At 40.0% G+C, this 4,348-nt stretch overlaps 1 protein-coding gene across 1 annotated transcript in view; it reads left to right on the forward strand.

Annotated features, from left to right (window-relative positions):
• LOC123521526 overlaps positions 1-2,304 on the forward strand; it is a gene marked incomplete at its 5' end in the record, with an annotated part of 15,682 nt that extends 13,378 nt beyond the window's left edge. Inside the window, 1 exon segment of the mRNA XM_045288653.1 lies at positions 2,247-2,304. Within this exon segment, the coding sequence (XP_045144588.1) occupies positions 2,247-2,304 (58 nt within the window).
• Positions 2,305-4,348: the final 2,044 nt, after the last annotated feature.

Consider the following 4,348-nt stretch of genomic DNA (forward strand, 5'->3'; position numbering starts at 1 on the left):
CTAGATGGCCGCTTGTTTACCTTCAAGCCTTTAAGACCCCAGACGCTATACCTTTTCATAGCCAGGTACCATCAGCTTTCTTTGCCACACCAAATGAGGACTTTCTAATGTGTCTTGTTGGAGCTCCCTCCTCTTAGCATGAAATATCTTTGACAAATCCCATAGTTTCACAGACATGTTCATTTGTATTAACAGGCTCATTTCCTTGATGGAAATGCACTTTCAGCCAAGAAGAAGTTAAAGCTAGAGTGAAAAATGTACTCACACCATACCAAAAAAAATGTACTTACACCATACATAAAATCTTAAATCGTGTAGATTTTAGCTCTAGTCTGAAAACAATAAAGCTTCTAGAACAAATTTGGAAAATTAAATGATTTCCTAAGTAGGATTAAAAAATTAAAAAGATACTGCACACAAGGAAAAAGTGATAATATCCAACTTGTTTATATTCATCAAAAGATACAGTAATAGTGGGGAAAGGTAGCCATAGCATTCACAGAAGAATGCCGCTACTCATAGACAAAAAGTGTTATGTCAATAACATAAAAATTCTTGCAACTAGATAAGAAATAAATAATCCAATAAAAATGGTCGAGGACATTGAACAAGAATTTTACAAAATTTTACTACAGTACGCCCTAAAATACTAGTACACATCTATTGGACTAGCTAAATGGAAAAGAGTAACGGTGTGGAGCACAAGTAACGGTGTAGAGCAACTAAACGCAGACTGCTACAGGGGGTATCAATTGGGGCAATTACGTTGGAAACTCGTTTGGCAATATATTCTAAAGTTGGACATTTGTGTCTTCTAATTATACGAAGTGCTCTTTTATAGGTTGTTGCCACTGAGGCGATTCCGACTTATGGCCGCTCCAGAGTAGACGTTCTTCCCAGGGCTTTCTGGGCTGTAATCTTCATGAAGCTGATCACCTGGCCCTTCTGTCATGACACCACCGCCTGGATTCAACCAGCAGTCAAGACAAAACTATATATGTTTGCCACTAAAGGGCCTAAAGCATATTTAACTAAAATATGTAGGTGGTATCTACATCTGCATTACAATGTGTACAGGAATGTAGATAGAATTATTAGAGTAATAACTCTTAAAGGAGAAAAAAAAGTCCAAAGTCCAAATATGTAGACATATTTCATTGGGTGAATCTGCTGCACAATACCTCAATACAAGTAACGAAAAATGAGGATATTACTTTGAGGACTAAGGTACACCTAACACAAGCCTTAGTGTTTTCAGTTGCCTCATATGGATATGGAAGTTGGATGCTGAATAAAGAAGACTGAAGAAACATTGACACATTTGAACTAGGTGAGCCATATTAAAAGCACCATGGACTCCCAAAGAACAAGCTTCCATCTTGGAAGAAGTACAACCGGAATGCTCCTTAGAGGCAAGGATGCTGAGACTTCCTCTCATGCACTTACTTGGACATGTTAACAATCCCCAGAGAAGGACATCATGCCTAGTAAAGTGCAGAGGAAGCTAAGAGAGTTAGGCGCTCCATGATATGAACTGACAAGATGAAGTAACTCCGTGGCTGTGACAGTGAGCTCAAACACATAACAATTGTGAGGATGATGCAGGACTGGGTGGTGTTGCATTCTGTTGTGCATAGGGTCGCCATGAAGCTGAACCCACACTCACCTAGCAACAATAGTTAGATAATGAGTTGTTATACCTACTGTCATCAAGTTAATTCTGACTCATAGAGTCGCTACAGTACAGGATAGAACTGACCCAGTGGGTAACTCTTTATGAGAGTATAGAGCCCAATCTTCTCCCTTGGAGCAGCTGGTGGTTGCAAACTGGTGACCTCGTGGGTGGCAGCCCGATGCACAGCTACTACACCACCAAGGCTCCCAGATCAGTTACGACAGAGCTAAGAAAATTAATGAAGTGTTGCTATGTACAACAGCATGCACGAGTCTCACAGATTACAGTAAGTTAAAAAAAACAACAACAGATGCATAAAGGTATATGTTACATTATTTTCTTTATATATAGGAAATTTTGACCATGTGTTAGAAACAGGTGATTGACTTCCTTCTGTTGGGAGAAGCAAGTAGAATGTAGAGACTCTGTATCCTATAAATATAATATTTCCTGACCTGAGGGGTGGTTACATAGATGCAATCATTTTGTGACATTTCATAAAAGTATAATTTAATGCTTGTGCATTCTCTGTATGTATGTAAAACGTTAATAACTTTTTTTTAATTACTAGGAAGTTTGTTATAATTGCTTTAAGCTTTGAAGGAAAAGAACAGTCTCATCCATTCTAAATGAAAGTGCCAATTGGAACATCCTGCATATGTAATATCCCTAATCCCTGACATGCACTTCAAAATAAAGGTCTGCCCTGCAGCTCAGGGATCTGTAGTGGGAAAGTGGTCTCTTTTGGTACACTCTTTATATCTTTCCCCCACTGCATGCTATTGCTTCTTGGTTTGCCTTTCCCTCCCAATGTTTTAATGCCCAGAAGGAAGGGTGCAGTCATTATGGGCACCCTCTAAGTTCTCCCAGGGATGTCTGAGAGTCTCTCCTCCAGGAACTCCCAAACTACCTTGTGCTGAGGGGCAGCACAAGTGGTCGTTGTATCATCTGTATCTCAGCAACATCTAGTCCATGATTGCTTTTAGTTACCTCCAATTTCTACAAACTATCATTCTGAATCCCCACCGTTGGCTTTTTGGAAATGATGCCTCTTTCCTTTTTCATCGCAAACAGACAGGGTCCTTCACAGTGCTTTCCCCTAACTACAATGTCTCCTACTTCACAAACAGCTTCAGAATTTTTATTTTGTATCTAGTCAATTTCAATGGAACAGGGCTATGTTTTTAAAAAAATCATTTTATTGGGGACTCTTACAGCTCTTATAACAATTCATACATCGACTGTATCAAGCACATTTGTACATATGTTGTCATCATCATTTTCAAAACATTTTCTTTCTGCTTGAGCCCTCTTTTTACCACCACCCCCGCCCCCATGACCCCTTAATAAATTATAAATTTGATTATTTTCATATCTTACACTGATTGCTTCCCCATGGTTTCTGTTATTCATCCCCCAGTAGGGGGTGGTTTCCTTATGCGTCAGTTATTGAGATCAGCTCCCCCTTCCTCCCCTCTCCCCACTTTCCTCCTACCCTCCTGGTATCGCTATTCCCATTTCTGTTCCTGCAGGGTTTATCTGACCTGGATTCCTTGTGTCCTGAGCTCTTATCTGTACCAGTGTACATGCTCCTGTCTAGCCCACAGTGAAAGGCAGGACTGGGGTCATCAGAGTGGGGGCTGAGGAAGCTTCAAGGAACACACAATATTGTGTGTTTCATCAGTGCTATACTGTGCCCTGGTTGACTCTTCCCTTCCCTGTAACCCTTCTATGAGGGCATGTCCCATTGTCTACAGATGGGTTTTGGATCTCTGCTCTGACCCCCCTCATTCTCAACAATATGTTTTTATTGTTTGTTTGTTTTGGGTCTTTCAATGCCTGTTACCCTATCCTATTGAAACCTCATGATTGCATAGACTGGTGTGCTTTTTCCATGTGGGCTTGTTGCTTCTCTGCTAGATGGACACTTGTTTAACTTCAAGCCTTTAAGACCCCAGATGCTATATATTTTGACAGAAGGCACCATGAGCTTCACCACATTTGCTTGTGTACCCATCTTGTCTCCAGTGATCGTGCCAGGAGGGTGAGCAGCACAGAATGCCAGGTTGTTAGAACAAAGTGTTCTTGCATTGAGGCAGGGCTTGAGCAGAGACCCAAAGCCCATCCACTACCTCAATGTATTACCATATAAATATATGTACATACACCAATACCTCTTTTTTTGAATTAATTCATTTATATATGTACACACCTATGGTTTTAAGGATGGAGATTCTTAACTGAGATTTAGGGCTTTCTTAGAAATCCTTGATTTTGCATTATCTAGTTGCCTTTTATACATCAAAATCAACTGTGCAAGACTCATTCATAGTTATGTTGTTAGGTCTCAATTCTCTCTTGAAGTATGCAATGTTTAGGACTACTATTGATATTATTATTTCAATCTTATAAATGAGAAAACTGAGGATCTCATTAAGATTTAATATTAAATTCATTTATTCAAGATGGTACTCCAAAATACTCCCATGATACTGCAGCACCCCATACCATGTGTGTGCTTTCTGCTACAAAAACTAGTTTACCTTTGCTATTTTGTCAACTCCAGCACATGGTGACCCATTGGGACCACAATAGATATGTGTTTCACAGGGTTTTTAATGGCTCCCTTTCCCCCCACGGGCAGTAGATCTCTAGACCTGTCTTATGAGCCAC

Source organism: Echinops telfairi, unplaced genomic scaffold (assembly GCF_000313985.2).
Source record: "Echinops telfairi isolate 266 unplaced genomic scaffold, ASM31398v2 ScPeMD7_23;HRSCAF=83, whole genome shotgun sequence".
Taxonomy (NCBI): domain Eukaryota; kingdom Metazoa; phylum Chordata; class Mammalia; order Afrosoricida; family Tenrecidae; genus Echinops; species Echinops telfairi.